General features: G+C 44.5%; 2 protein-coding genes across 2 annotated transcripts in view; both read right to left on the bottom strand.

Annotated features, from left to right (window-relative positions):
- LOC143955394 (uncharacterized) overlaps nucleotides 1-14,788 on the bottom strand; it is a 36,286-nt gene extending 21,498 nt beyond the window's left edge. Inside the window, 8 exon segments of the mRNA XM_077465450.1 lie at nucleotides 7,583-8,343; nucleotides 10,799-10,943; nucleotides 11,062-11,217; nucleotides 11,302-11,399; nucleotides 11,516-11,639; nucleotides 11,728-11,880; nucleotides 12,002-12,095; nucleotides 14,739-14,788. Coding sequence (XP_077321576.1) covers nucleotides 7,583-8,343; nucleotides 10,799-10,943; nucleotides 11,062-11,217; nucleotides 11,302-11,399; nucleotides 11,516-11,639; nucleotides 11,728-11,880; nucleotides 12,002-12,085 — 1,521 coding nt within the window. The 5' untranslated portion in view covers nucleotides 12,086-12,095; nucleotides 14,739-14,788.
- Nucleotides 1-14,959, bottom strand: part of LOC143955519 (uncharacterized) — a 346,177-nt gene that overhangs the window by 87,394 nt on the left and 243,824 nt on the right. The gene's annotated exons all lie outside the window — the stretch shown is intronic.

Here is a 14,959-nt window from a genome sequence, read left to right as displayed (position 1 = left end):
CACATATGCGCTCGCTTCTGTGCACAAGCTCATCGTGACGGGGTGTTTTTAAAAACCTTTTTTTTTTCTTATTTATTTTAATTGATTTTATTTATTTTTATACTGTTTTTAAAAAAAAAAAAAATGGATCACTTTTATTCCTATTACAAGGAATGTAAACATCCCTTGTAATAGAAAAAAAAGCATGACAGGTCCTCTTAAATATGAAATCTGGGGGGTCAAAAAGTCCTCAGATCTCATATTTGGACTAAAATGCAACAAAAAAAAAAGAAAAAAAGAAAAAATGACATTTAAAAAAAATATACCTTTAAGAGGTATGGGCGGAAGTGACTTTTTGACATCGCTTCCGCCCTCCTATGGTATAGAGACGAGTGGGGGCCATCTTAGCCTCACTCGTCTCCATACCCAGCTAGCAAAAGGACCCGATCGCCTCCGCCGCTACTGACGGCTCCGGTAAGCGGCGATATCCCTCTTCAAAAATAGGACGTAAATCGCCGTGAGCTGGTCGGTAAGTGGTTAAAGGGTTTGTTGGCCTATTAGACACAGTAGGTGCCAACATCGAAGTAGAAGAAGATGAGTTATGAAAAAAAGGAAAGAGCGGAAGGAAGATCAATGAGAAGAAAGGGTGAAAGACAAGTAGGAGAATAAGAGAAAGAACAGAGTTGGAATAGAGGGAGAAGAAGTGGATAAAGGAAAGAAGGTGGGGGGAGTTACATAGTTACATAGTTAGTCAGGTTGAAAAAAGACACAAGTCCATCCAGTTCAACCTTAAAAACAAATAAATAAAATAAAAAATAATCGTACAATCCAGATACCCAATTTTATGCCCACAATTGATCCAGAGGAAGGCGAAAAAAAAACCCAGCAGAGCATGCTCCAATTTGCTACAGCAGGGGAAAAAAATTCCTTCCTGATCCCCCAATAGGCGATCGGATTTTCCCTGGATCAACTTTACCTATGTTAGTACCTAGTTATATTATGTACCATCAGGAAAGTATCCAAGCCTTTCTTAAAGCAATCTACTGAACTGGCCAGAACCACCTCTGGCGGGAGTCTATTCCACATTTTCACAGCTCTAACTGTGAAGAAACCTTTCCGTACTTGAAGATGAAATCTCTTTTCCTCTAGACGTAAAGAGTGCCCCCGTGTCCTCTGGGTTGACCGTACAGAGAACAACTCAACACCAAGTTCACTATATGGACCCCTAATGTATTTGAACATGTTGATCATATCCCCCCTTAATCTCCTCTTCTCAAGAGAGAATAAATTTAGTTCCTCTAATCTCTCCTCATAGCTGAGCTCCTCCATGCCTCTTATCAGTTTGGTTGCCCTTCTCTGCACTTTCTCCAGTCCCCCGATATCCTTTTTGAGAACTGGTGCCCAAAACTGAACGGCATATTCCAGGTGAGGTCTTACTAATGATTTGAACAGGGGCAAAATTATATCTCTTTCTCTGGAGTCCATACCTCTCTTAATACAAGAAAGGACTTTGCTCGCTTTGCAAACAGCAGCTTGGCATTGCATGTTGTTATTGAGCTTATGGTCTACCAAAACCCCCAGATCCTTCTCCACTATGGATTCCCCCAGTTGTACTCCCCCTAGCATGTATGATGCATGCATATTCTTAGGTTTACATTTATCAACATTAAACCTCATCTGCCACATAGTCGCCCAATTAGACAGTGTATTGAGGTCGGCTTGTAAATTGGAGACATCCTGTAAAGACGTTATTCCACTGCATATCTTGGTGTCATCTGCAAAGACAGAAATATTACTTTTGATCCCAGACCCAATATCATTTATAAAGATGTTAAAAAGTAAGGGTCCCAACACTGAACCTTGGGGTACACCACTGATAACCTTAGACCATTCAGAGTAAGAGTCATTAACCACTACTCTCTGAATTCTGTCTTCTAGCCAATTTTCTATCCATTTACAAACTGATATTTCCAAACCAGTAGACTTTACCTTACACATGAGCCGTGTGTGGGGAACTGTATCGAATGCTTTTGCAAAATCCAAGTATACCACGTCCACAGCCACCCCTCTGTCCAAGGTTTTACTTACCTCCTCATAAAAAGAAATCAGATTTGTCTGACAAGTTCTGTCTTTCATGAATCCATGTTGTCTGTTGCTTAAAGTGTTTTTGTTCAGCAAGAACTCGTCGATGTGGTCTTTTATTAAACGTTCCAGTATCTTCCCAGCTATAGAAGTTAAGCTAACAGGTCTATAGTTACTTGGTAAAGACTTTGATCCCTTTTTAAATATAGGCACCACGTTCGCCCTGCGCCAATCCAGTGGGACTATTCCCATCATTAATGAGTCCCTAAAAATTAGATACAATGGCTCTGAAATTACAGAGCTCAATTCTTTTAGGATCCGTGGGTGGATGCCATCAGGGCCAGGTGCTTTATCCACCTTTATTCTGTCCAAATATTTCTGGACCATATCACTTTTGAGCCATTGTGGATCATTTGGGGCTGTGTCACTATCACCCCCATTATGGACATGCGCTCCCCCATGCTCTTTTGTGTACACAGAGCTGAAGAAAGTGTTTAATAAATTAGCCTTCTCTTTGTCCCCAGTCACCAACTCTAGATTGTTTTGTAAAGGGCCTACATGCTCAGACTTGACCTTTTTACTATTAATATATTTGAAGAATTTTTTGGGGTTTGTCCTACTATCTTTTGCAATCTGTCGTTCGTTTTGAATTTTTGCATCCATGATTTCCTTTTTACATATTCTGTTAATTTCTTTGTAACATTTAAATGACACTAGTGATCCTTCATTTTTATATTTTTTAAAAGCTCTTCTCTTACAGTTTATAGCTTTTTTAACTTTGGCCGTGAGCCACATAGGTTTTGTTTTTAGCCTTTTAAACTTATTGCCCATGGGAATATACTTTGCAGTGAGGTCCCCAACAGTCTTTTTGAAGAATTCCCATTTCTGTTCTGTGCCCATTGAAGCAAATATTCTCTCCCAGTCTAAGTCCTGGAGAGTAGCCCTCATCCTTGGAAAATTAGCTCTCTTGAAGTTAAGTGTTTTTATCTTACCCGTATGTATTTCTTGTTTAGCGCTAACATCAAAGGAAATCATGTTATGATCACTGCTACCCAGGTGTTCCTTTATCTGGACATTAGTAATAAGCTCCGCATGGTTTGAGATTACCAGGTCCAACAGAGCTTCATTCCTAGTTGGGGCCTCAATAAACTGGACCATAAAATTGTCCTGTAATAGGTTTATCATTTTTTGCCCTTTAACTGTCCAGCAGTGCCATTACTCCAGTCAATTTCTGGGTAGTTAAAATCCCCCATTATTATCACTGTCCCAGCCCTTGCAGCCCTTTCCATCTGTGCAAGGAGCTGAGTCTCCACCTCCTCATTCACATTGGGTGGTCTATAACAAACTCCAACGATTAACTTTGAACTACACCCATCTAAATGCAGTTCCACCCATAATGCTTCGGACTCATCACACTCTGAGGGAAGGGAGTGAGGGAAGGGGTAAGGGAGGGGAGACTCGGGGTGGTGTAGTCCTGCAAAGTATATGCTCCAGAGCATGTCAGATGTTTGATCAAAGTTTGGAAGCATTCTCCATGGTGGCCAGACGTTTTGGAAATTTAGACATAGAGTTGTGTAATATCCCCACTAATCAAGTACCAAGACATCTTCCAGTTGACTCGTTGTACCATTGGAATAGCCAGGGGTGGTGTAGTCATGCAAAGTATACGCTCCAGGGGTTATCGGATGTTTGGTCAAAGTTTGGAAGCGTTCTCCATGGTGTCCACACGTTTTGAAATTTAGACATAGAGTTGTGTAATTTCCCCACTAGACAAGTAACAAGACATCTTCTAGTTGACTCGTTGTACTGTTGGAATAGCCAAAGTATACGCTCCAGAGCCTGTCAGATGTTTGGTCAATGTTTGGAAGCGTTCTTCATGGTGTCCACACGTTTTGAAATTTAGACATAGAGTTGTGTAATTTCCCCACTAGACAAGTAACAAGACATCTTCTAGTTGACTCGTTGTACTGTTGGAATAGCCAAAGTATACGCTCCAGAGCCTGTCAGATGTTTGGTCAATGTTTGGAAGCGTTCTCCATGGTGTCCAGACGTTTCAAAATTTAGACACAGAGCTGCGTAATATCCCCACTAGACAAGTAACAAGACATCTTCCAGTTGACTTGTTGTACCATTGGAATAGCCAGGGGTGGTGTACTCGTGCAAAGTATATGCTCCAGAGCCTGTCAGATGTTTGGTCAAAGTTTGGAAGCGTTCTCCATGATGTCCAGACGTTTCGAAATTTAGACATAGAGTTGTGTAATATCCCCACTAATCAAGTACCAAGACATCTTCCAGTTGACTCGCTGTACCATTGGAATAGCCAGGGGTGGTGTAGTCGTGCAAAGTATACGCTCCAGAGGTTATCGGATGTTTGGTCAAAGTTTGGAAGCGTTCTTCATGGTGTCCACACGTTTTGAAATTTAGACACAGAGTTGTGTAATATCCCCACTAGACAAGTAACAAGACATCTTCTAGTTGACTCGTTGTACCATTGGAATAGCCAAAGTATACTCTCCAGAGCCTGTCAGATGTTTGGTCAATGTTTGGAAGCATTCTCCATGGTGTCCAGACGTTTCAAAATTTAGACACAGAGTTGTGTAATATCCCCACTAGACAAGTAGCAAGACATCTTCCAGTTGACTTGTTGTACCATTGGAATAGTTGACATCTGCCACTTGACTCGTACTGTTGGAATAGCCAACTTCCATGATATTGCTAAGGTTTGCTAAACAGCTGTCTTGTATCTCTCAAACAAATATCGTAAAATTTCTGTCCTAGGCTACTTACACAACTTATTTCTTAAAGAAGGGTTCTCAACAGCCACTACAATAAATGCAATATGATACAATATATATATATACATACACATACAGCGCCTAGAGGCGATTCAGTTCGCATTGTGCGCTATATAAGTATTTCATTCATTCATTCATTCACACACACATACACATACACACACACACTAATAACAACTTTCATGGTAATGAAGACAGAGTGGTGAAGAACAGTGTTTATTGTTTGAAACATAGACCATGTTTGACAGCTGTCCTTTTGGGTAAACCTGAAACTGTAGTCAGTCCGGTTGTCCATAACGTCTCTGTATATGTCGTGCAAACCTCACTTAGATGGAACCTTGATAAGCTTCATGTCTTTAGAAAGGATCGCCGCTCTCCCGATCAGCCACGTAAACAAGAGTGAAAGGCCGCCACAGCCTGTGTGTCTCTGGCAAAAATGAGGGGGGCCTCATTTTGGCAGAGACACACAGGCTGAGGCCACCTTCCAGTCTTGTTTACACGGCTGATTGGGAGAGTGCCAATCCTTTCTAAAGTCATGAATTGGCCTTGTGAAGTGGTATTTGGACACCCCGTCATCCCGCCTGTCAGTGGAACCAGAGGAAACAATCACCCATTGGCTTAAAACGGCACCTCACTAGTTTACAAGGTCGAAGTTGATGGGCTTTTTCCACATTTCCACATGGATGATCTAGGAAGTTTATTATATCCTCACATGCAACCGCTGTTGTTTAAAAGCCTAACATTTTTCGCACGCTGAAAAAAAAGTATATTTCCCTGAGTAACGTTGATGGCAGTGATGGCGAGCGTTGGCACCCCAGATGTTTTGGAACTACATTTCCGATGATGCTCCACTACAGTGCAGAGTGCATGAGCATCATGGGAAATGTAGTTCCAAAATATCTGATGTGTCAAGGTTTGCCACCACTGGTCTATGGTGTACAAGATGGCGTCCCTTCCACATAAAATCCCATTCAAACCCGAGTGATTTTCTGCTTGAAGCTCTAAAACACTCTAGAAGGCAAATCCCATACATTTCAATGGCCCCTGTCCACGTCTGAACATTCTGTCACCTGTAGCAAAATGCCTGTCGCTCAAAAAAGTACATGAGCTTCTTTTTTTTGTGGGATTAGGCCCCATAAATTTCATTGGAAACACCTTAAAACATTCGACATCAGCATTTTACAAGCGTGCTGTTGTGTGTTTTCTGCTCAAACGGCAACTCTCCACCCTTGGGCCCCTTTCACACTTTCGCACATTGGAATCGCGGGTAGATTCTGCCTGAGATTTCAGAATCTCAGGCAGAAAAACATGCGACACGCTTGCAGTGACATTACTTCTTAATGGCACCCGAAATGTGGTGCGATTTTGCCGCCATTGTCGTACAACAAAACGCATTAAAATTGCGGCAAAACACGCAACGCCAAACGCACATGGCTCAGTGTCATGATACATGAGCTTCTGTGGCGTATTTTTGGAACGGAGGGAGGCCCATTTACAATGAATGCTGTCGCTCCAAAAACACGCGGCAGTGTCGCTCAGGTGTGGATGGGGCCTGAAAGTGAATAACGCCCCCCCACCCCCAAAAAAAATATGATCCTGTCCCTTTGAAATACAAGCTGTAGCAAAGTGTTTTTGCCTTTCATATCGTCTACAGTACCTGGTTGATCCTGCTTGTTCCTGACTTCCCCTCTGTGAGCTGACCACGTTTCTCATGGCTGCTGAGCCATGAAAGCGTGGTCAGCTTACGTACCTCCATCATAACAATTCTTCCCCGTGTGTGTCTGCATCTCCCCTTCCCTCTCAGTTTCATAGTCAGCAGTGAGAACATGATCTCCTCCACTCCCCGCCCCTCCCCTCTCTTCTCCTCTCTGCCCCTCCCCTCTTTTCTCCTCTCCTCCCTGCCCCTCCCCTGCCCAAATGCCTTTGTTCACATCGCCCATGGGCAGTCACATGACCGCTTGGCTGATGTTAGAGGGGAAACTCAGCCCCTCCCACTGTAGTCCATACATCAGGGAGGAAGAGCGGCAGACGATCACGTGACTGCACATCGGTGATATGAAATAAAAGGTATTTAGCTGCTGAAAAAAAAAATGTATAGCATATCTTCTTAGTACGGAGGGGCTGTCAGGAATAATAATTGGTCTTAACAACCCCTTTAGGCTCCTAGCGCCTTCTGGCCAAAAGGATTATGACGCCGAGCGTCTGACTTAAGATCACATGACAACGCTGCCACTACACCTGTGCTGAGAGTGTGTGCGCTGTGCCACCATCACCTAACTGAAAGCCCCCGCCCGCTCCTTGCTATAGGGAGTCTTCTGAGCACGTGATCGCCGTGACCATCGATCATGGCGGGCACATGCTCTGAAGACTCCGGATCGGCAGCTTTCAGTTAGGCGACGATAACGGTGCCGGGAGCGCGCAGCGCACGCGCTCTCAGCGCAGGTGCATTGGCAGCAATTGACGCAATTATACAGCCCCTCGGGGCTAAGGACTAAGCGCAGAGATGCCGCCTATTTGCGCATGGGGTCAACCGCCTACACCTCTCCTCCCACGAGTTTCTATTGGCTAAACAACGACACCTAATGCTATAAAACGGCTGTAATGCACGTCTGAAAACACTCAACAACTCTCAAAGAAAAGCTGCAGGAAAATTGCTCCACTCTGGTGTGAATGTAGTTTAAAAGATTTCACGCACTGTAAACATGACAAACGCACTCTCCTTAGTGATTTTCCTGATGACCCTTCTGCAAGAAACATTTCCCACACTCTAAGCAAGAAAAAGGACTCTTGCCAGTGTGAATCCTCCAGTGTGCCATAAGGCCCTCTTACTGGGTGAAGCAATTCCCGCACTACGTAGAGGGCAATGGTAACTCGCCCACATGGCTCCTGTAGTGTTCAGCCAGATGCAGTTTTTGAGCAAAACGTTTTCCGCACTCTGAACAAGAATAAGAATAATGGTGCGTGTGGCTTTTCTGGTGAGCGGTCAGTAGTCTTTTACGAGTGAAGCTCTTCCTGCACTCTGCACATGAATAGGGGCGCTCGCCCGTGTGGCTTCTCAGGTGCGTGAGGAGGTGTGGCTTCTGTATGAAACATTTCCCGCACTCCGAACACGAATAAGGACGCTCGCCGGTGTGAATCCTCTGGTGTGCTAGAAGGTGGCCCATCCGCACGAAACTCTTTCCGCACTCCGTACATGCAAATCGCCGCACGTCCGTGTGAATTCTGTGGTGTGCAAGAAGATCGCCTTTCTGGGTGAAACATTTCCCGCACTCTGCACATTGAAATGGAAGCTGTGTGTGAGTCCTTTGATCTGTGGGAACGGATAATTTTGATGAAAAGCATTTTTTTAATTTCAACCCCATATTAACAAAAGATGATCTCTGGGGAGTTGGCATTTTAGAGGATTGTGTGATGTCCTTGTGTGCGGGATTATAATTCTGAGGTAATGTACGACACTCTTCAAATGTCTTCTGGTCCTTAGTCCCACCTATTGGATATCGTTACATAGTTACATAGTTAGTAAGGTTGAATAAAGACACCAGTCCATCCAGTTCAACCTGAGTGAGTGTCTAATTAAAAGGACATAAGTTTTTTTTTTTCATTTTTCCACTTAGGAGTCATGTATGCTAGAATAACAGTCAGCAGTTACACATGGCACAGGCATAATGTTAGATAGTATATAAACACCAATATACCAATAGAAATATTGGTGTGATTCATATGATGTACAGTATCTCCTCCTCATTTGTTGGGAACATGACGTTATATTGAGGAACGGAGATGGACCTTTCATATGATGTACAGTATCTCCTCGTCATCTGTTGGGAACATGACGTTATATTGAGGAATGGAGATGGACCTTTCATATGGTGTATAGTATCTCCTCCTCATTTGTTGGGAACATAACATTATATTGAGGAACGGAGACGGACCTTTCATATGGTGTACAGTATCTCCTCCTCATTTGTTGGGAACATGACGTTATATTGAGGAATGGAGATGGACCTTTCATATGGTGTACAGTATCTCCTCCTCATTTGTTGGGAGCATGACGTTATATTGAGGAACGGAGATGGACCTTTCATATGGTGTACAGTATCTCCTCCTTATTTGTTGGGAACATGACATTATATTGAGGAATGGAGATGGACCTTTCATATGGTGTATGGAGATGGACCTTTCATATGGTGTACAGTATCTCCTCCTCATTTGTTGGGAACATGACGTTATATTGAGGAACGGAGATGGACCTTTCATATGATGTACAGTATCTCCTCCTCATTTGTTGGGAACATGACGTTATATTGAGGAACGGAGACGTTATATTGAGGAACGGAGATGGACCTTTCATATGATGTACAGTATCTCCTCGTCATCTGTTGGGAACATGACGTTATATTGAGGAACGGAGACGGACCTTTCATATGGTGGACAGTATCTCCTCCTCATTTGTTGGGAACATGACATTATATTGAGGAATGGAGATGGTCCTTTCATATGGTGTACAGTATCTCCTCCTCATTTGTTGGGAACATGACATTATATTGAGAAATGGAGATGGACCTTTCATATGATGTACAGTATCTCCTCCTCATTTGTTGGGAACATGACGTTATATTGAGGAACGGAGACGGACCTTTCATATGGTGGACAGTATCTCCTCCTCATTTGTTGGGAACATGACGTTATATTGAGGAACGGAGATGGACCTTTCATATGATGTACAGTATCTCCTCCTCATTTGTTGGGAACATGACATCATAGTGAGGAATGGAGATGGACCTTTCATATGGTGTCCAGTATCTCCTCCTCATTTTTTGGGAACCTGACGTTATATTGAGGAACGGAGATGGACCTTTCATATGGTGTACAGTATCTCCTCCTCATTTGTTGGGAACATGACGTTATATTGAGGAACGGAGATGGACCTTTCATATGGTGTACAGTATCTCCTCCTCATTTGTTGGGAACATGACATCATAGTGAGGAATGGAGATGGACCTTTCATATGGTGTCCAGTATCTCCTCCTCATTTGTTGGGAACCTGACGTTATATTGAGGAACGGAGATGGACCTTTCATATGGTGTACAGTATCTCCTCATTTGTTGGGAACATGACGTTATATTGAGGAACGGAGATGGACCTTTCATATGGTGTACAGTATCTCCTCCTCATTTGTTGGGAACATAACGTTATATTGAGGAACGGAGATGGACCTTTCATATGGTGTTCAGTATCTCCACCTCATTTGTTGGGAACATGACGTTATATTGAGGAACGGAGATGGACCTTTCATATGGTGTACAGTATCTCCTCCTCATTTGTTGGGAGCATGACGTTATATTGAGGAACGGAGATGGACCTTTCATATGGTGTACAGTATCTCCTCCTCATTTGTTGGGAACATGACATTATATTGAGGAATGGAGATGGACCTTTCATATGGTGTACAGTATCTCCTCCTCATTTGTTGGGAACATGACATTATATTGAGGAATGGAGATGGACCTTTCATATGATGTACAGTATCTCCTCCTCATTCATGGGAACATGACCATATATTGAGGAATGGAGATGGACCTTTCATATGATGTACAGTATCTCCTCCTCATTTGTTGGGAACATGACGTTATATTGAGGAACGGAGATGGACCTTTCATATGGTGTACAGTATCTCCTCCTCATTTGTTGGGAACATGACGTTATATTGAGGAATGGAGATGGACCTTTCATATGGTGTACAATATCTCCTCCTCATTTGTTGGGAACATGACATTATATTGAGGAATGGAGATGGACCTTTCATATGGTGTACAGTATCTCCACCTCATTTGTTGAAAAGATGATATAAATGATTGTCTGAATTTCCATCAATCTTGTAAAAGTTTAAAAATGAGATGAAAATGTGAACCATTTTTTGCATGTAATGTTTATTACTTACCTGTGCTCATTTCTATAGAACATTCCATATTAATTCTGTCAGTCATCCCAACCTCCTCGATCGAATGCTGATTACCCATTACATATATCTCTTCTTCTTCTTCTCCTCCTTTAATTTCAACATTCCTATCAATCAGTCCTTCATCCTAAGCCAACAAATGGAAGACAAATATTTTTAAAAGATGAGCTCTGATACACAGCATATAATCTCACAGTTTTTATTTATTTAAGTATTTTGGGTTCTTGACCCTCAGTCCCATCTACCTGATGGTGAGAGATGGTGTGATCTTCCTGTGTGGATACCCGGGAATACAGAGGACCTCCCTCCTCCGTAGACTGTTGTTCTCCACACACAAACGTCTCTTCTTCTTCCTCCTCCTCCTCTTTAATCTCAATTTTGAGGTCTTCCAGTTCTGTAGCCTAAACCCCAAAAACGGTAGAAGGTAACAAGAGATTACATAGAAGGATGTCTTCCTATAGTTCTAGTTGCTCAGTCCCACCTACCTGATGATGGTGGGGGATGGTGTGACCTTCCTGTGTGGAATCCCGGGAATACAGAGGACGGGGACATCTCTCTGGTGGGTTCCCATTACTGGATCCATCTGTAGGAAACACACACACTGACTGAATACATTGTTTCTATGTGTTTATCAGATGATGGGGGATCTAGGTGGAGCCTCCGTACTGCTCTCTCCTTTACAATAAAGTCTCCTCTTACCCGGTGATGTGAGGGGCGGCTGATTGTCCATCATGACGTCCTTGTAGAGATCCTTGTGTCCTTCTAAATACTCCCACTCCTCCATGGAGAAATAGACAGTGACATCCTGACACCTTATAGGAACCTGACACACACAATGATACAGTCACCATCCAGACACATCCCTTGTCTGTTACTGGATAATGTCCCAGAATTCCCAGAATCCTCCTCACCTCTCCTGCCAGCAGCTCCATCATCTCCTTGGTGACTTCTAGAATCTTCTTGTTATATGTTTCAGATACCAAGGAGTCAGGTAGGTTTGGTATATGGGGACGGCTGCTCGGTGCCAAGACCATATTAGATGTCTTCTTCACTATTTCATAGTCCTATTAAATAGGTACTAAGATTTAACATGTTACCCAAATCCTCCTCACCTCTCCGGTCAGGTCTGTGTTTTGTTAATAGAGATAAGAGTGATGTCATGTGACCTCCCAGAATCCTCCTCACCTCTCCGGTCAGCAGGTAGATGATCTCCAGGGTGAGATCTAGAATCCTCTTGGTCATGTGACTTCGGCCCTTCTCCATCCTCATTGCTTCACCTCTGTGCATACAAGGTAATAAATATCGATAACTTTCGGGACTTGGTGTGTTGAGCTCTCTAACGGGACTTTCACCAAACTTTATCAGGTGGAGAATCAATCATTGTCATTTAAAGTGGTTGTAAACCCTTACAAACCACTTTGACCTACAGGTAAGCCTAGATTAAGGCTTACCTGTAGGTCCAAGCAATATCTCCTAAACCTATATGGTTTAGGAGATATTTGCCCGAAAACGGGCACCGCTGTCTACGGCGCATGCGCCGTAGACAGCGGCGCGCAGGCGCACTGAGCGCAGCATTTCCAAGAATGGAGCTGCCGCGCGTGTCGACTCACGTGCGCATGCGTGGGAGTGACGTCATCGCGGCTTCGCCGAATGACAGCGACGGAGCTGCGAGACGCCACCAGCAAGATGGATGCGCCGGACTACAGGGGACAGCGGCGACTTCGCTGGCTCCTGTGTCAGGTAAGTGACACATAATGGGCTACTATGCGATGCATAGTAGTCCATTATGCTTTGCCTTTGCAGGGAATGAAAGAGGAAGTAAACTCATCAGGGTTTACTTCCTCTTTAAGACGCCAGAGAATGTTTGGTGAAAATCCTATTTACTGCTTTACAAGTAGACCTTTGAGTATTGAGCAGATCAATGTATAATAATAATAATAGTGTGTGACTGTGGGGGAGGGGACATTAGAGTGTAAGCTCCTCTGGTACAGAGACTGATGTGGCTGTGGGGGAGGGGACATTAGAGTGTAAGCTCCTCTGGTACAGAGACTGATGTGGCTGTGGGGGAGGGGACATTAGAGTGTAAGCTCCTCTGGTACAGAGACTGATGTGGCTGTGGGGGAGGGGACATTAGAGTGTAAGCTCCTCTGGTACAGAGACTGATGTGGCTGTGGGGGAGGGGACATTAGAGTGTAAGCTCCTCTGGTACAGAGACTGATGTAACTGTGGGGGAGGGGACATTAGAGTGTAAGCTCCTCTGGTACAGAGACTGATGTGACTGTGGGGGAGGGGACATTAGAGTGTAAGCTCCTCTGGTACAGAGACTTATGTGACTGTGGAGGAGGGGACATTAGAGTGTAAGCTCCTCTGGTACAGGGACTGATGTGACTGTGGGGGAGGGGACATTAGAGTGTAAGCTCCTCTGGTACAGGGACTGATGTGACTGTGGGTGGGGGGGGGGGACATTAGAGTGTAAGCTCCTCTGGTACAGAGACGGATGTGACTGTGGGGGAGGGGACATTAGAGCGTAAGTTTCTCTGGTACAGAGACTTATGTGACTGTGGAGGAGGGGACATTAGAGTGTAAGCTCCTCTGGTACAGAGACTGATGTGACTGTGGGGGGAGGGGACATTAGAGTGTAAGCTCCTCTGGTACAGAGACTGGTGTGACTGTGGGGGAGGGGACATTAGAGTGTAAGCTCCTCTGGTACAGAGACTTATGTGACTGTGGGGGAGGGGACATTAGAGTGTAAGCTCCTCTGGTACAGGGACTGATGTGACTGTGGGTGGGGGGGGACATTAGAGTGTAAGCTCCTCTGGTACAGAGACTGATGTGACTGTGGGGGAGGGGACATTAGAGCGTAAGTTTCTCTGGTACAGAGACTTATGTGACTGTGGAGGAGGGGACATTAGAGTGTAAGCTCCTCTGGTACAGGGACTGATGTGACTGTGGGGGAGGTGACATTAGAGTGTAAGCTCCTCTGGTACAGGGACTGATGTGACTGTGGGGGAGGGGACATTAGAGTGTAAGCTCCTCTGGTACAGAGACTGATGTGACTGTGGGGGAGGGGACATTAGAGTGTAAGCTCCTCTGGTACAGAGACTGGTGTGACTGTGGGGGAGGGGACATTAGAGTGTAAGCTCCTCTGGTACAGAGACTGGTGTGACTGTGGGGGAGGGGACATTAGAGTGTAAGCTCCTCTGGTACAGAGACTGATGTGACTGTGGGGGAGGGGACATTAGAGTGTAAGCTCCTCTGGTACAGGGACTGATGTAACTGTGGGGGAGGGGACATTAGAGTGTAAGCTCCTCTGGTACAGAGACTGATGTAACTGTGGGGGAGGGGACATTAGAGTGTAAGCTCCTCTGGTACAGGGACTGATGTGACTGTGGGTGGGGGGGGGGACATTAGAGTGTAAGCTCCTCTGGTACAGAGACTGATGTGACTGTGGGGGAGGGGACATTAGAGTGTAAGCTCCTCTGGTACAGAGACTGATGTGACTGTGGGGGAGGGGACATTAGAGCGTAAGTTTCTCTGGTACAGAGACTGATATGACTGTGGGGGAGGGGACATTAGAGTGTAAGCTCCTCTGGTACAGAGACTGATGTGACTGTGGGGGAGGGGACATTAGAGTGTAAGCTCCTCTGGTACAGAGACTTATGTGACTGTGGAGGAGGGGACATTAGAGTGTAAGCTCCTCTGGTACAGAGACTGATGTGACTGGCTCAGTGTTCTCTGTACAGCACTGCAGTATATGTCAGAGCTATATAAAGAATTATATAGTAAATCTATATTTTTTTGTACTATATATATGTATATCATCATCTGCTGGATATAGAAGACATCGCAGTGACTATGGAGGAAGAGGACGGACATGACGGGGGGGGTTACTGGGTGTAAATCTAAAATAAGATCTTATTACCTCCTCTGCTGCCAGTTCCAGCAATGTCTCCTCTCTACTTCCTCCCGACTCACCTCCCACCCGGATCTTTCTGTCTGTTCCATCACTAGCTTGAGGTCTTTGTTCCACCACTTCCTGTATGTGCGTTCCACCTTGTATACATGAGATCTCCGCCTTGTGGTGGGTGGAGGTACTGCAGCCCTTTGTACAATCATGCAGTTGAGGTTAGCGTATGGCTCTCA

This window comes from Lithobates pipiens, unplaced genomic scaffold, assembly GCF_037356315.1.
Source record: "Lithobates pipiens isolate NorthernLeopardFrog02 unplaced genomic scaffold, aLitPip1_a1.2 Scaffold_35, whole genome shotgun sequence".
NCBI lineage: Eukaryota > Metazoa > Chordata > Amphibia > Anura > Ranidae > Lithobates > Lithobates pipiens.
The sequence above is the reverse complement of the archived record's forward strand: the minus strand, read 5'-3'. Positions and strand labels throughout refer to the sequence as shown.